Source organism: Denticeps clupeoides, chromosome 14 (genome assembly GCF_900700375.1).
Source record: "Denticeps clupeoides chromosome 14, fDenClu1.1, whole genome shotgun sequence".
NCBI classification, from domain to species: Eukaryota; Metazoa; Chordata; class Actinopteri; order Clupeiformes; family Denticipitidae; genus Denticeps; species Denticeps clupeoides.
The window spans coordinates 5,670,296-5,686,654 of NC_041720.1; the positions used below are offsets into that span (position 1 = coordinate 5,670,296).

The 16,359-nt window shown below is 43.7% G+C and overlaps 2 protein-coding genes across 5 annotated transcripts in view; one reads left to right on the top strand and one right to left on the bottom strand.

Moving 5' to 3' along the window:
* ccdc85cb (coiled-coil domain containing 85C, b) overlaps window positions 1-5,192 on the top strand; it is a 29,789-nt gene extending 24,597 nt beyond the window's left edge. For both annotated transcript variants that reach the window (XM_028953010.1, XM_028953011.1), the window contains 4 exons: window positions 1,693-1,794; window positions 3,759-3,851; window positions 4,182-4,280; window positions 4,596-5,192. In XM_028953010.1, the coding sequence (XP_028808843.1) occupies window positions 1,693-1,794; window positions 3,759-3,851; window positions 4,182-4,280; window positions 4,596-4,685 (384 nt within the window). In that variant the 3' untranslated portion in view covers window positions 4,686-5,192. The remainder of the gene's footprint in view (window positions 1-1,692; window positions 1,795-3,758; window positions 3,852-4,181; window positions 4,281-4,595) is intronic.
* Window positions 5,193-8,560: 3,368 nt separating this feature from the next.
* ccnk (cyclin K) lies at window positions 8,561-15,901 on the bottom strand. Of its 3 annotated transcripts, none has more exons than XM_028952984.1 (11): window positions 15,536-15,901; window positions 14,150-14,387; window positions 13,951-14,032; window positions 13,724-13,855; window positions 13,207-13,318; window positions 13,028-13,085; window positions 11,811-11,980; window positions 11,083-11,291; window positions 10,932-10,962; window positions 10,581-10,652; window positions 8,561-9,711 (listed from the first exon to the last, which is right to left on the bottom strand). In XM_028952984.1, the coding sequence occupies exons 2-11, from the start codon at window positions 14,344-14,346 to the stop codon at window positions 9,125-9,127; spliced, it is 1,650 nt and encodes a 549-aa protein (XP_028808817.1). In that variant the 5' UTR covers window positions 14,347-14,387; window positions 15,536-15,901; the 3' UTR covers window positions 8,561-9,124. The 3 variants fall into 3 exon arrangements, with proteins under 3 accessions (XP_028808817.1, XP_028808818.1, XP_028808816.1); XM_028952985.1 differs by having other exon boundaries at window positions 13,213-13,318; window positions 14,150-14,396; XM_028952983.1 differs by having other exon boundaries at window positions 14,150-14,396.
* Between the last annotated feature and the right edge of the window lie 458 nt (window positions 15,902-16,359).

The window sequence follows — 16,359 nt, forward strand, 5'->3', positions numbered from 1 at the left end:
CCACTGGAGCGAGGCGGGTGTGGGGGTGAGAGGGCATCGTGTTGTGCCACAGCTCTTTGCTCCGCGCACATAACTCACGCTGGAGTAGAGGCACGTCGGCTGGACGTCCTGTCTCCTGCAAGGACATTTTGAAGAATGAGGGTGAACTGGCCAGGACATCTCCTGTCTTAGTCTGCAAAATGAAGAGAAATGATCGCTCTTGTCAGCTCGTCTGGTCATGGGCAGCCACTTGCAGAGTTCTCAAACTCTGCAGTTTCCAGCATTTATGTCTTATCTGTGAATTTGGAACACTTTGTGAGAAAGTCACCAGAAAAGTCAGTTTTTTTTCCTGTTAGTGAAAGTGATATGTAATGCACTGCACTCAGTGTACACAGTGAATTGTGTCCTCTGCATTTAACCGATCACCAGTTGTGAGCAGTGGGCAGCAATGAGCAGCTGGACGGCATGTTTGGTCAAGGGGACCCCATTGGCACCTTGGCTGTCGGTGGATTTGAATTTGAGGCCTTCCAATCACAAGTCCGCTTCCTTAAGCACTTAAATGGAAATATGCTGCAAATAGAGTTGTACAATAGTGGCTAAAATTAGAGGGTCACAGGATCTCAGAATTTACTGGGACTATATTTTTATGTAATGATAACATAATTGTCTATGACTAGTAAATTTCCCCTCATCATCTGCTAATGTTACCTGACTGCGTTACTGCAGACATTTTGATATAAATTTAGAAGATAATCAGATTCGATCATGAAACGTGGCTGCCACAAGTTAAGGTGTGTCTGTGGGGTCTATCCCACAGTCTGTAGATGAGACAGGGAATGTGTGGACTCGCAGTACGTGCCTTTGTTACAATCTGTCATTTTGTTAAAACTCGATAACTCGCACATAATTACATTAAAGTAACAATTAACATTAAAGCAACAATTATTATTGTACATGATACATATTATTGCAATTGGTTCATTTCCGATTGGCCAATCTGAATGGTTGCTACCATGTGTTTGTATTAGGTCTGTCATTTAAGTCATTAATCGCACACGGTGCAACTTAATCAAAAGGAATTTGTTCAGACTAAAGACTTCTGCAATGCTTATTTACAATTATTAACATTGGCAGACCTAGTTGATATAAATTGGACTGAAATCAGCTGTGGTGTCCTACTCGTCCAAGGCGCAGGTTACGAAACAGTGAGACGTGTCTTTGTACTTGTTTGATGGACCGGGGGATGCCGCCATATTAGCGAGCATAACAGTCTCCCCTGAGTCCCAGTGCGGCGCGCGTGGGACGTCGGCTATTTTTAGCCCCGCCTCTCCCCAGTGAAAGAGCAGGAGCGCGTGACATTGGAAATGTCATTAGGATCGCAGGCTGACGCTGCAGCGGGCCCTGCCCATGGGCAGAGCTGCCCGCTGCGCTGCCGGAGAGGGCGGGGGGTCACAGGAGACCTCTTCTCCGACTGCGGAGTGCAGATAATAATGGCCTGAGCGTGGTAGATTTAAGAGGTTCGAGGTCGGAATCCAGTCCCGGAGAGAGAGAGAGAGAGAGAGAGGGAAGTGTCCCCCCGCACTCCATCATCGCTCGGCAGACGGGCGTGTTAGCTCCGCCTAGGCCTCCGTGGACTCCGTGGTGGGTTCGGGGGAACCTGCGGTGTCTCCGGTGACGTGACGTGGCTGACGCTCGACTCTCCTCCGCTGACAGTGTAACCCCGGGGACCTGCGCGCCCTGCGGAAGGGCATGACCCTGTACCACTCCGAGTCTCAGCTGTCCTCGCTGCCCCAGCGCCAGGAGGCCCTGCTGAACGTGAGTATGCGGGCGCACCTCAGACATCACAGAGCCATTCAAATGGAATCACATTATTATTGAACAAAACCTTTTCTAATATTAAGCAAAAATGAAAAAAATGTGAGTAAAGTAACTAAGTTTCATCCAAATTATTTATGTAATCATGTAAACATTTGTTTTGTAATTTTTTTCTGACAACATCCATTTTTTGCTAGGAGTTCTCTCTTTTACTCTCTCATCTGTAAGACTTTCACTGTCGTTTGCGCTGCCTGACGTTTTGGTTGAATTTTGACACAAACCACTTGTCATTGGTCGGGAAGAACTCGAGTATTTAAACGTATTCGGAGATATCAGGTCTGAGACATGGACATCGCTGGGTTACAGGACCCTGATTGGGCCGGCAAAGCTAAGGCAAATACCTGCAAATTAAGATTCACTTCACTTTCACTTGAAATACCTGCAAATTGAGAACCATTTGGAATTCCGAATGAGTCATGGTCGTCATTGTTAATGAATTTTAACCTTGCAAAGACGAACGAGAATGAGAAATGAGCCAGTAATAGTGCAAGGCATGCAGCATATGTATATTATTTCAATAGTAATAATATGCATAATTACACACTCTAACTTTCCACAACCACAACCTCTCATGTGCCGATGCCAAAGTTTTCACATCTGAATGAATCTACGATTAAACAATATCTATGACTACATGACGGCTTCATTTGAAGCACCACTTCTGACATCTAAACTCCAACAAGAGCTCAGTCCGTCCAAGTGCTGTGTCAGTGTTGCGAGGCCGGGGCAGATGTCTCACCTCCAGGCGTCGGCCATGCCAGCTCAGCATCTGGAGTAAGCGAACATTTGCTCGGGCTCCCCAAGGTCGGCTAGACTCAATGCCTAACAGCCTCGGAGGCCAAAGTCGAGCGACCGAGGCAGCTGGGCCTGTTTAGTGCAATTTGTCTAAGCAAGTGGTCTCTCGGGACAGCGGCCTTTACATTTGGCCCGACGGAGCACTCAGTGTGAAAATGGAGATTGGGCGTGTGTAGGGAACACAGAAGGGAGTCCACGTGGGTAAAGAACAGCGTGGCTTTTCCCCGAAGGAGTCAGAATGTTACGTTAATCTCTCAGCGTGGCCTTGTCTTAATGGACTTGACCAAAACGTCTTGCTCAAGAGAGCGTCGACCTCATAAAGGAAATTGAATTACGTTAAGCAAAGGGACGTTTTATGTCTGTCAAATTAGCAGTAACGTCATTAGAGAGGAAACCGATTGCGATAAAACAGGCCGTAAATATAAATGGTGGCCAAGGGAGTGATTAATTCTAATCACATGTACGGTCGATGATGGGGGTAATTGTTTTAGGTCGCCAAATTAGGATGATTTGGTGATGTTATCCATTAGCTTCGAGCCACGGCGATGGGGTGTCTCCATGGTAACATAATCAGGCAAGATTTAGAGTGATTGGCGGATATAGCCTCAATGGGCTTTACGATATGGAACAGGGATGTTATGTGAGCGAGCGCAGACATGCTTCCTGGTTCCGGAACTCATGTTGACCTTTTATGTCCTTCTATACAGAGCAAAACGCGCTCCTGGCGGCGTACAGAGTCTCATGCTAACACTCTGAAGTGCGTAATCCGCATCTGCAGGGCGGAGCGACATTCCAGAGCCCCATACATTCTGACAGTTTGTCTCTCTGGTTATTCTAAACTTTTGAGAAGCACAATTCTGCGCGCTGCATGAATGATAAACATGGCCGGGGGCGGTTTGTTGTACCGAAATGGAGTCTGTAGTCAAAACCAACAAAAACCATGCGTCTGAGCTATGCTTTAGCCTTTTTGGCAGGCAGGATCCACATTATTCAGTAAGTTCTGTTTAATTCCGGGCTCGACAATTGAACCTGATGAGCTCTGTGACGGTCAGGCAAGTGCGATGTTCGGGTCTATTATTCATGTGACTGTGCTGTCTCTCCATGTCCAGGGCACAGGCCATCTCACAACCAGCGAGTCTTCTCCTACGCCGGGATTCCTCACCTCAGCCCAGAAACCCGAGGCTGTGGTGCATGCTATGAAGGTAATAATGGCAATAAATCATCCAGCAATTGTAGACATAATTGGTCCTCCAATAAATGTCGTACTTTCTTAGTAACGTGGCAAAATTTGAAGGCCTCCATTGACGGCTACCATTATGCGTCATCTTAAACATCGTAGTAAGCCTAATTTTTGAGGACTAATAGCGTTGTCCTCACAGTTCATTTGAACTAATTAACTAATCGTACATTTTGGCATTTAAATAAATGTGGTTAATGGGGCTGAGACTTTCTTTAAGGGTGGCGGGTTACATGTTTGCTCATGTATTTCCATCTTGTTAAGACACTGAGTGTCAGAGATGTGGTTTCTACAGGTCCTTGAGGTCCACGAGAACCTGGACAAACAGGTTCCAGAAGACTATGATGAAAATCTCAGTGAGAAGGAGAAGGCCATCGTCAGGGAGATGTGCAACGTAAGAGACGGTTCACGCTCTTTTCCTGTCTTGTTGTAAATCCCCTGCTTGGTGTGTGGCTGTGGAGACCATTACCCGCCTACAATTTACATTTGCCAGACGGCCTTATCCAGAGCGATTCACAATCAGTAGTGACAGGGACAGTCCCCCCCCTGGAGACACTCATTGGTAGTAAGTGGGGTTTGAACCTAGCCTCAGATTATGAGTTCAGTTGGGGACGGACACCCGCCCAAAAAAAAACCGAATAAATAAAAAAACAGTGCACCCTGTTCTTGCTAATATTTATTTCGTATCTCTCTGCCATCATGTGTCCAGGTGGTGTGGCGCAAGCTTGGTGACGCCGCGGGATCAAAGCCGTCCATCCGACAGCAGCTCTCCGGGAATCAGTTCAAAGGACCACTGTAGCTGCGGCCCCCGGCGCCCAGGGGACGCGCTCACCTGGAACCACCCCCGACCATCCGCCTGCCGGAGACGGCCCCAGATCCCTCACCTCCTTCCCTCAAGCTAACAGCAGGTAGCCAACAGCGGCCATGGACATTCTTCTGAACTGGACCACGAACGCCTGGCAGCTATATCACCCCCCCACCCCCCCTCGCATCTCAGCCTCTCACGCTCGCTTCAGATCGGACAGCAAAGCACCCGTGTTTCGTGTTCATGTGCTTCAGACTGGGACTTTCCATAGACTGTAGGATGAGATGGGGACATTTCCTCTAGAAATGTCCCACCACGTGTGAAACAGGACGGTTAGAGGGATTGCTTTTAACGTGTGTATGATATGTATAAAAACATAATAATAATGAACATAGCACTGCTTTGTGTTTTTTTTTTTTTCATGTTTTTTGCTTTTCATGTTTTTAATGTTAGTGGCCATGTGTACTTCTGGATTTATGTCTGAAATGCTCAGAACCGAACCACAAACAGGGTTTTTTTTATAGAATTTTTTTTTTCTCATTTGCAAATGAGATTCGCAAATTGTCCAAAGGAAAACTTTTTACTTTTACATTCACCCATGAAGTCCCCCCCCCACCCCCAAAGTCCATGGAATGAGTTGTGTCGTCCTCATCTGTGAAACGAAAGCAAATCAACAGTGGTGTGCTGTGCATGCTCGACAATCAATTTCTCAGGTCTGGAACAAATGTACTGCTTTACAGGTCCCCTGTTATGAAAATGTCCCTTTTGTGAGATTATTTAACATTCATATGAGTTCCCCTCAGCCTGTCTATGGTCCTGGAGAGGCTAGAAATGGTGATAGGTGTAAAGCGTGCTTTGGCCATTCTGCTTCTCCGTTCAGAGAGCGGCAGCTCAGACGGTCGGTTCTGGAATTTGTCCCCTTATGTCGTCATAAGGGGAAAGGTTACCTTCCATTTCTCTTGCTTTTTCTGCCCATATAATTTCCCACCCCGCCCCTAAAACATTATCTCCACCGACCCTCATGGCTTGAAAACGTAATTTTTTTTTATGTCTGTCATGCAAGACTCTGAAGAACCAGTGGGATAATTTTAGAAAGGCCGCTCTCCTCCTCGTCCCGCCTCTCTCCTCCTCAATTACGTTCAAAGCTACAGACACCGAAATCTCGTTGTAAGACTGGATCAAAGTGGCTGTAATTCTGCACCACGGCTGAATTTCGGAAAGAGACTTCAGATACGGCATTAGAGGACCACTAAGACCGATATAAAAGCAAAAACTATTTTCATAATAGGGGACCTTGACACTTAACCCTAATCCCCCACCCTGCCGAACCCTGGTTACAACTCGGCCGAGAACTGCAGAAGGCATTTGCTGTATCATCGTTCTCCTATGATTATGTCTATGTACTGTTATTAGTTGCCGATATTCATATTCTGGCCTATCGTCTTGAAATCTGAGTTTGTCCAGTATTATATAGGCATTGCCAGAATTATCCAGGCCATTGATATTGATCTAGTCATTTTTAAAACCACTCAAGTCGATACAGAGCCAGATACAGCAAGTGAATTTCGGCAGCATCTGTGCATGTTTGTAGGAATGTCAGGAAAAAAAAAAGTCTTCCCTAGATGTTATTTCTGATCTTTTTATGTTTAACTTGATGTCAGCTGAAGTATTCTGTGTCTAAAATATTTATTGGCAAGTTTTAACATGTGTTCCTAACATACCGCAATGTGACAGAGCTAAAAACACCAGAAGGCCACAGGATCCCTCTTGATTGGTCACATTAGCCATGTCCCATCTCAGAAGGCTGCATCCTTCGAATGATGACTGCCTCACGGCGTTTCAAAGCAGCTGTTCCATTTCAAAGGGTCCATCAGCTTATGCCCCGAACTGAGTGCTTCTTTTTGTCAGCTGGATCCTCCATGGCCCTCACATCCCATTATACACTTTGTGCCTGTTAATGGTGATGATGGAAATAGGAAAAGCAGGAACGATCAACCATCAAGGGCCTCTGAAATTCGACATATTTCAGCCAGTCGCATCTGTTTAGATGTCCTTCCAACATATTAGACCATTACACGTCACATCATCATGTGACAAACTCTTGCTTGAATTTTTTCGCTTAGAAACAGCTGGATCAAATTGAAAGTTTCTCAGTACGATATTAAAGTATTAAAAGTTGAACTGTTGTAGTTTCATTGAGCTCCCCAATAGATTCTTTGCGTCATACATAATTTGCCAAAATTTCACACCCATCTCCCACTTACATGGGCCAAAAATGAAAAAGCTGGCACCCACTGCCTTTTTGTGTTTTATTTGCTTGACCATTCAGCATGTTAGGGACTAATGTTAGGTCGGGGATAAAAGTACTCTGTCATGAGGGGGGGACCAGTGGATTATTAATGTTTTTGACTGGTTCATGCAAACGAGTGGGAGAAAAGCTTCATTTGAGCTTCTCTCCAACTTATTATATTGTTACAAATTAGAACACTATTGAAGACACTTTATTAAGGGAGTCTTTGTTTTTAGCTCAAAAACATATATATATATATATATATATATATATATATATATATACACACACACACACACACACACACACATATATAATAAATAAAGTGTCCTTTTTTTAGGAACTAACCTGAATAAGCCATGATTCGATTGAAATTTTTCTTAATGGGGCTTTTAGGCTTTGATGCCTGTCATGCGTGGGTTTGATTGGGAACCTGAGCTACAATTTCATTGTTATCATTATTGACAAAAAAAAAAAAAGGACCCTAGAACCTACAGCGTTCATGCCAATCCTCTGGTTACTAGCATGATGTAATTTTTACTCAGAAGCCACGTTTTCCTTATATATTGGACTGATATTTTTAGGCAATACACACAAAAAACATTGTACTATATGGAATAGGCCACTTTTCGATGATTTCGAGAATTAAACAAATAATTACTTTCATTGAAATGCGTTTTGTGTCATGTCTTAAGAATTCAGTTCTGCTGAGATGAAAGTGTAGAAGGTGCTGTGAATGTAGAATGTGATCTTATTCAGTAAAACAGATTGCCAATGAGCAAAGTTTACAAAATGTACAATGCAATTAAAAAAAAACCAACAAAAAAAAAAAAACACACACACACACACATGCAGATACTGTGATATTAGCACTATGGTATTTCAGGCCAGACATAATAAATAAAACAATACACTGCTTTTCAAGATATTGATTTTTTAAAATTAAACTGATCGAATCCTTTTATGCACTTCGCAGGACGTGAATTGTAGATTAAACAAAATGCAACCGTGTTAACGAAGTCCATTTCCTTTAAACTCAGCGCAGTGGTTAACATGTTAAATCTGACATTTAATCATAAAAGCTCAAACTGTCTGTTGTTGTAAAAGGCATTTCAGTTCTGGAAAAAAAAAAAAAAAAAAAAAAAAGCTGAAAAGGATGCAGTGAAACTGCAGCGATGAATGGGTGTTATTTCAATCAAACTTGTACGTAAATTTTCGCAACCGCTCGGTTACACATACAAAGTGCGGTGTTCTGTTTCACCAGACCACCCATTCCTTACATTTGTTTTCGGGTATCTCTAATTTTTTTCTTGCAACAGCATGCAACTAATTTATTTTTACCCGTCGGATTAGGCGTGCTCTATTAATAAAGCACATTAAAAGCGACCAGACAGGCGTGCTTGTAAAGCACCGCGCAGACGTATCGGTGTGCGTACCACTCGGCAGGGAAACGGCTAAGCTGATATATTGTGAGCGCCAAGTGACTGAACTCCCACTAACCTGTACACAGGCTTAGTACCTTGGAACACGCACAACACACACGCATGCCACCCAATAAACCACACAGGGAAAAGCGGGGTGAGTGAAAAGGTTTTTTTTTTTTTTTTTATTAGCCCAAGTGCCTCAGAAACATAAATGCTGTTGTTCCGCTTACAGGGTGATTGGATTTCTTAAGTCCTCTTAAGTTCCACATTACAGCATCTATCTAAGGCACGTACGTGAGGCTACCTTATAAAAAAAGGGTGGATTTGTTGGATTTCTGAGCTATACTTACAAAACGAGAAAGTAAAAATCCTCGCTTACAGACGTACAAGATGTGCCGGACCTTCAAACACTAAAATTCCATCTTTGAATGAGCGAAAAAGCACAAGAGAAAAAAAAAAAAAAGTTCCATGGGGCTGCTGCTAGAGACAGAACAGGCTATAAGCATCTACCATATCCGAAAACAAGAGCAGAGAAATGAGCTTTTCAGCAGGAAAAAAAGACAGCAAAACAAAAAAAAAAAAAAAAAAACAGGAACCGGGCGAAAGGAGAGCCGCGTCAGCAGCGTTGCAGACAGGCCGTCATGTGGGGTTTGTTCGGGCCACCATCGTGCCACCGTCAGTTCATACACGTGTTTGATGGGTGCCGTCTCCGTCCTGGCTCATCTCATCCAGGTCCCGCGTGCCATCCCCGGGGGCATGCCGGGAGGAGGAAGGGGCACTTGAGGCTGTGGCACCGGGGGAGGTGGATACCCCGCTGGAGGGAGGCCCATCCCCGGTGGTGGGACCCCATGACCAGGTGGCAAGCGTGGGGGTGGTGGGGGGTAGCTGTGGTTGTAGCCCGGAGGCGGGGGAGGGTACGCAGGGGAAGGCGGAGGCAGGTTGGGTGGAGGATAGGATGTTGGTGGGGGCGGAGGTCCCGGGGGAGGGGGGTTGGGGGGTGGGTAGACGTGCGGGGGGTATGGGATTTGGGGAACATAGGTGGGTGGCATGGGCGCGTACGACGGCCCCTCGGTCTTCATCATGGACTGAAGGCTCTGGAATCCCTCACCAGACATGTATGAGCTTGAGGTGGACATGCCCATGATGTAGTTGGATGGGGGTGGAGGCGGGGGACGGTGTGGGAGGGGTGGAGGCGCCACATGGGGTGGAGGCGGCACAGGGGCTTTAGACATCTCCGCGCTCTCAACCGACGCTGCCGACTCGGGCTCTGCTGGAGGTGCAGGAGCTGCTGGGGGAGGTTTCCGGTCTACAAAACACACGGATTACAAAAAGGTCATCCAGAGACATCCCAGGTCATCCCCCATCTTCTCAAAATTAAAAAAAAAAAATTAACACTGCAATTCATGCAACATTATTAAGCAGAATTATTAAAAGCTCCAAATCTGTACACCACAAAACCTTTATACTAGAGTGACCCAAAGCGCAGTGCTGCCAAAAAACTATTTTTATACAAATTCTGTCATGAACTTATATTAACTGATTAACTTATAATGTGACTTCAAATTAATGAGGTCACTTTATTTATCTTTCTTTTCATTTTTGAATGAATAAAGTGAGACTAGTCTGATACGTCCTAAATCAACCTGACCTCCCTCCCACATGAAATGCAAGCCTGAACGTTTGTGAACCAAAAAAAAAAGAAAAGAAATGAAATTTTGTTCTATTGAGCTTTGGCCAAAATATTTATTGTGTAGTACATCTGAAAGGTCAAATGGCGCTCATTTCCAAAGGAGACCCACAAGCACGCAACAACAGATTACGTCAACACACGTCTCAAACCTATGGTCAGACAAAGCCACGGAGAACGTGGGATTTGTCAGGTAGACCGCACTAATGCAATAATCAGATTGTCAAAGCTGAGCAGGCGGGGTGGTACTTTGGCTGCAGACGGTTATGTAAGAATATATCACACAGCTTGGTTTTTTTTGTCTGCTGGTCGTGAAACTTTCTACCCTTTCCCGAGAAGGTAAGTCCAGCCTATTCCTAGAATTTAGAGGGGTGAGAAAGTGAAAGGAAGCTCTGGTGCCATCTAGAGGTGCCTAAGATACATAACACGAATTACAGCAAGGCAGACACTCGACAGTTATTAGAACCAACAACCAGGTCTGTACTCACCAGGAGGAGGCTGAGAAGTAGGCAGGGGAGGCATAGGGCTCTCCAGCCGTGGGATCTTGTTGCCAACTGGATCTGTGACCGAAAAAAAAAAACGGCAATATTTCAGACAGCGCTAGACAATCATTTCAATCCTCTATGTTATTCATATGCTGTGAAGACAGTAAAACCTGACTGTGATTCACATTATGAATATGATCAGCAGATCACCACATGCGACTGTGGCATTTGATAAATGTCCCTAAACTACTTCAATAAGTCAAAAACCACTTAGGTTTGATAAGTATACCATTCAGTTAGATATGAAGAATTAGGTCATCAAGGATAACTCAAATTTAAAATTGAATCCTTTACCTATAGATTTTGTTTCCTCCTTGGGTGATATCTGTATTAAAAAAAATAAGATATTATAATATAATATTATTATTAAAAAAAATAGGTGCAATAACTTACTGTCTATTGTTATTTTGTAAATATGAAGTACACGACAGAGATTTGGCCTTACATGTTGGCGCTTGAGCTGGCGGGGTGGGCTGGCCTGCGGTGAGGCCTTCTTTGGAGGAGGCGGTGGGGGTGGTGGTGTGGGGTTTTGCCCAACCAACAGGCTCTGTGGACCCCCCACGGTGGCTGTCGGGGTCTTCTCCTTCTCCTGCAGCTGCTGTGGGATAGGCTGCTTGCCTTGAGAGTACAAGTCCAGGATCTGGTGGCAGATATCTACAAAGAAAAAAAAAAAAGTTGTCACATCATTGCTCACCAGAGCACAATTTACCTCTTGATATTAATTAAAATATTAATTAATTCCTCTGAGGAACAGGAACAGTATATGAATCTAGTTTGGTGAGAGGCCTGTGTCAAAAAGAGTAATAATTCTTTGTATACAGTTGTTTATTTGAAGTGTGTTTCTGGCGCAGCCTGCTGGCGCTTGGCTGTAGGTGTCTTGTTAGAAATTGTCCTCTTTCCCTGTAAAATGGCTCTGCAGGACATTTGAGAAGAGACCAGCCATATTTTGTTGGTGAGTACCACCATGCTTCTGAAATCATTATTTCAAATAAACCCTTATCTTCTCGCTGTCAAATTACTTTCTTAAAAGTAACTTAAGTAAAATGTACAAATTTCAGAGAAACAGTCCAAAACACAAAGATTGACAATTTACATGCATCTTTGGCAAAGCATTTACGTGTACTGCTGCAGTCGCTGATTTCAGTCCGGCAAGAGCCAAAACTCAACCCTCACCCTCCAGCAGCTCCACGGGGACATCCTGTACAAACTGTTCCCACCAGCGCCGTGAGGACTGCTTGGATGTCCACTCCTGTATGTCAAACTTGCACAGGCGCCCGGCCAGGTACATGACCGCTACAGCGATGATCTCTGGCTCCCACTGAAGAGACAGCATGGTGCACAAGCTGGCGAAGGAACATAGGGAGCATTACGACACATAGGAACTCCTTGTATTATTCCACCATGCAAAAACAGTTCAAAAGACATTGTTAAACCAATTATTATCATATCATATGTGTATTATTGATGAAAAAAGTCTGAATGAAGGTCTGAAGTGGTGTTGTGGCAAGTAAAAATACAAAAATACAATTAAAGAACTTTGATTTAAAAATGATTGCATTTATTTCAATAATAGGCCACATTGTGAGGGGTGCGTATTGGCAAGGATGCATGGGTCACAATATGATTATATCCTGATATATTGTGATACTGTACATATTAAGATCTTCTATAGTTCACTTAAAATATAAGGAGCTGAAATACAAGATGCTGTGTACGATCTGTGTATTACGACACAGTGTTTTATGTTGAGGTCGTCACCTTCCAAGCGCTTTGGAATTATTACTGCTTTTTGATTCTGCCCGTATTGTGTTCAACGTTGAGTTACTATTTTACTAATTAATCATAGATGCAGGGTTCTTATACATTTTTACATTTATGGCCTTTCAAAGACTCATAACCATATACTCTCAAATTTCTGTGCAAATGTGAAAAAGAAGAAAAAAAAAAAAAGACTCAAATTTCCCAGAAAATTGTTATGACAACCCTGAAAATAAAACTTAAACGGCAGTATTTCTTCTTCCAAGCTTGCGTAAGCGATACACCCCAACCCAAGAAAAATGGACCCCAATCAGTTTCTGGCGTAGATAGTCAGCCGTAATTTACATGACTTTTAAAAAGAGAAACGCGGCTTAGAATGTTCTTGAATATGGAAGCAATGCACACAGCACCATTTGACGTGGTTCACTACGTAAAGCTGGCAAAGATACTACAGACCTGTGCTTATTTTAAACATTGTAGTTGTAAAAGGTAGAACTTTTTTTTTTTTTTTTACAGCAACTATGTACTTCTTGTTATAAATTGCTTTAAAAACTTTCAAGGCCTGGAAAATGCACTTTTCAAATTCCATGACTTTCCTAGGTTTTTAATGAATAAGGAAATACATCTGTTACCTGTCATTCACAAAAGTCCATGCCATCTGTACAAGCTTCTGCACTTTATTCTTGTCACCTGAAAAGCAAAAACAACAGACATTTCAGTTAGTTCATTTGGAAAAAAAAAAAAAAAAAGTATATATAATAAATAATGAATGTTAGAAAAAAATAGAACAAACCAAGGTTCTAGCACATACATTTACCTTTCAGCTGCTTGGCGTAGCGCAGCAGGAACTGGTAAGGGTGCTCCACCTGCAGATCAAACTTAATGGTCTGGAGCAATATCCGCTCCAAAACCATAACCTCTTCCTGTTGACACAACACATTCACAGGCCGGTCATTAGAACCCCTCACATTTACATTATAAATCAAATCCCAGTCTATAGCTTGCAATCTAGTTAGCATTATCAAAGACTAGGGACAAAAGTAAATACATGCAAGTAAGATGCAAACATATAGATTTTAATGCTATTTACTTTCACAGCATTTATCAGACATCCTTATCTAGAGCGACTTACAATCAGTAGTTACAGGGACAGTCCCCTTGGAGACAGGGTTAAGTGTCTTGCTCAGAGACACAATTGTAGTAATTGGGATATGAACCTGGGTCTTTTCGTTCACAGACGAGTGTGTTACCCACTCGGCTACTACCACCACTGTTTTATTACCACTATTTCATTGCTTAACTCAAAATCATGATGGGGCAAAGCTTACTTTTGGGTCATCCCCAAACTGGGCAAACTGCACATCAGTCAGCAGGCTGCGGGCAGTCTTGATGATGTCTTTGCACTTTTTTGGGGTCTCCTCCACCTTGCCAGCCAAGAAAAGACAACAGGCACCAGTCACCTGGAGAGAGAGAGAGAGAGAGAGAAAGACGATTTAAAGTGAAGAATCTCTCAAGAAAATGTAATAAACAAGGGTGAAAAAAAATCTATACTTACATATCTAGGGAACTGTTTGAAAGAGTGGAACATGTAGAAGCGGTGGAAATATATGATGCCTGTTGCCAAGGTGTCATAGTGTCTATCCAGAGTGTTAAAGTATAATAATACCATCAGAAAATAGCTAATATGAAGAAGAATATCTGAAATAAAAATGGGTGGGAATTGGTGAATTATAACAAGAACAAAGAAAGGATACAGTCCAAGTCGAGTGCCAACGTCGAAAATGAATCGGGCCCCTTCTCTCCGGTACCGAGCCTCCGTGGCTGGGTCCAGGCCCTCGGACTGGGACGGGGTGTGGGCCAGGTCCTTTTTGTCCCAGTACCAGCATGGCTTTATGTGATCCACGCTTGCAAATAAATTGACCGGAGTCGAGTTCTCCTTGTTTTCCTTCATCTGGTGAGAAACGGCACCTTGGCACCGCAGGGCTCAGTTACCTGGAGGTCCTGGGCAGAGAAACACCCCCGACATGTAAAGAAAAGGACAGGGGACTTTCAACTAGGAGCTGGACTGTTCCTGACCCAGTCACCCAAAGACACACGTCAAGCACAGCAGCCATGACAGGCACCCGGGGAGCAGTGTGTGGGGACGGTACATTGCTCAAGGGGACCTCAGCGCCACTTTGTTGGCTTGGGAATTAAAGTTGAAACCCTTCACTTACAAAACACGTTTTTTACTGTGCATCCCATAGATTCTCACTGAAGGCATCAGAACTATGAATGAACACATGTGGAGTTATGTACAAAAAGTGGAGACCTGGCCTCCACAGTCACCGGACCTGAACCCAGTCGAGATGGTTTGAGGTGAGCTGGACCGCAGAGTGAAGGCAAAGGGGCCAACAAGTGCTAAACACCTCTGGGAACTCCTTCAAGACTGTTGGAGAAGCATTTCAGGTGACGACCTCTTGAAGCTCATCGAGAGAATGCCAAGAGAGTGCAAAGCAGTAATCAGAGCAAAGGGTGGCTATTTTGAAGAAACTAGAATATAAAACATGATTTCAGTTATTTCACCTTTTTTTGTGAAGTACATAACTCCACATGAGTTCATTCATAGATTTGAGGCCTTCGGTGAAGTTCGTGGCCTGTACTGTATATACACAAATGCAATAGAAACACAATACTATAAGTATTGGTTTATCATAAAAAGATTCAGGTCTTTAAGCCTTCCTGTATTTTTGTAATTGTGTTTTGTTCTCTGCACTGTCAGCCCATAGTTTCACACTTAAACTTGTGTAAACTATTAAAATGCTTCAATACTTCGGCTTTTACATGAAGCATCAATACTTTAAAGGAATACTTAAAACAGTACAGAAAAGAAGCCAGAACATCATGCAAACGCATTACACAAGCGAGTACAATTCTTATACGAGTGGTATATATGTTAAAATATGGAAGATACGGATTTTCGATTATCTATTTGTCCCCTGTACTTTAGAATCGGTTATCTAGCTTGCTAGCTAGCGGGACTGTTAGCTGTCTAGCTCCTTTTGTAGGGAAAGAAAAATATCCAAAACACCAAAAAAAAAAACAACCAGCTCGGAATCCAAACCTGATCTCATGCGTGAGCGTGAAGTACATGAACCCACCTGTACAAACGCCGATTCCCACACAGGCCCCGTGCCGCACAGCGACGCGAAAATATCACCGCTCATTCGGCTGCACCGTCAACAACGGACGCCGCCATTTTACCTTTACGTCACAGGGAGCGCGCGCGCTGCGTAAAATGCGTCACATGCTAATCAAGCGACGCTGGCCGTGCAGCAGGGGGAGACGTACAACCCAAATATAACCAGCTTGCTTTTACTTTTTCATTATTATATTACCAAGTATTGACGTCTCTTTTAACTAAATTTTTTTAACCGTGTTCCAGTTTGCTTCCAATACGTCAAATTTAACAACCGACTGTTCGGTGTATATTTACATTTACTGGGGCATTGGTGGCCTAGTGGTTAAGGAAGCGGCCCCGTAATCAGAAGGTTGCTGGTTCGAATCCCGATCTGCCAAGGTACCACTGAGGTGCTACTGAGCAAAGCACCGTCCCCACACACTGCTCCCCGGGCGCCTGTCATGGCTGCCCACTGCTCACTCAGGGTGATGGGTTAAATGCAGAGGACAAATTTCACTGTGTGCACTGTGTGCTGTGCTGCTGTGTATCACGTGTGACAATCACTTCACTTTCACTACAGCATTTATCAGACGCCCTTATCCAGAGCGACTTACAATCAATAGGGTTAAGTGTCTTGCTCAGGGACACAATGGTAGTAAGTGGGGTTTGAATACAATTTACTGCAACATTCTTCACAGTTCACCAAAGTGATATAGTTGCATTGTTATAACCAGATGTGTGAGGTCTTGCTGAGATATAATGGTATTCATGACCATGAGAGGGCGCTATTATAAAATAAATTCA